The sequence below is a fragment of the Centruroides sculpturatus genome, unplaced genomic scaffold, assembly GCF_000671375.1.
Source record: "Centruroides sculpturatus isolate CEXI.00-Female unplaced genomic scaffold, Cexi_2.0 scaffold2273, whole genome shotgun sequence".
Lineage (NCBI taxonomy): Eukaryota > Metazoa > Arthropoda > Arachnida > Scorpiones > Buthidae > Centruroides > Centruroides sculpturatus.
Window position 1 is genome coordinate 1 of NW_019386605.1, and position 681 is coordinate 681.

The 681-nt window shown below is 29.5% G+C and overlaps 1 protein-coding gene across 1 annotated transcript in view; it reads left to right on the forward strand.

The window, feature by feature from the left end:
* Nucleotides 1-222: 222 nt before the first annotated feature.
* LOC111615405 (60S ribosomal protein L7-like) overlaps nucleotides 223-681 on the forward strand; it is a 25,817-nt gene continuing 25,358 nt past the window's right edge. The window contains exon 1 of the mRNA XM_023356821.1: nucleotides 223-407. Within this exon, the coding sequence (XP_023212589.1) occupies nucleotides 307-407 (101 nt within the window). The 5' untranslated portion in view covers nucleotides 223-306. The remainder of the gene's footprint in view (nucleotides 408-681) is intronic.

Consider the following 681-nt stretch of genomic DNA (forward strand, 5'->3'; position numbering starts at 1 on the left):
GCCGAACATTCGGCCGCCGAATATTCGGCGCTTCGGCCAAGAGCGTAGCCGAATGTTCGGTATTTGGTATTCGGCAAAATCACTATTCATGGCATCACTAATATATATTCATTAAATTGCTACTAAAAAAAATATAAATTGAAGGTTTAAAATGATAGTTTTCTTATTAATTTTGCAGATTGTGAATTATTTTTGAAAGGAAAAATAATTTATTACTTACAATTTACTATTTAATTTCAGTTGTTCAAGCAAAAGAGAGTTCAGATATTTAAAAAAGCTGAACAGTATATTCGAGAATATAGAAGAATGGATAGAGATGAAATTCGTTTAAAAAGAATTGCAAGAAATCAAGGGAATTTCTATGTTCCTGCTGAACCAAAATTGGCTTTTGTCATTCGTATAAGAGGGTAAATAATTGAAACTTAGTATACAGTGCTCCACAAAAGTATAGAACCACTCAAAAAATTGGTGTCTTAACTCCGTTGCTACCCATGTTCCGATTCAAATGCAACTAAGAAATCCACAAAAAATTATTTTTTTGTATGAAATAATTATTTCCGCTTAAATGCGAATCTAACATCCAAAAAAATTTCCGCGAAATAAAAACCCCTCCAAAAAGTGTTTTTACAAAAAAAGTATATGAAAAAATAAAAATAATTAAAAATAAATGCTTTTATTTGA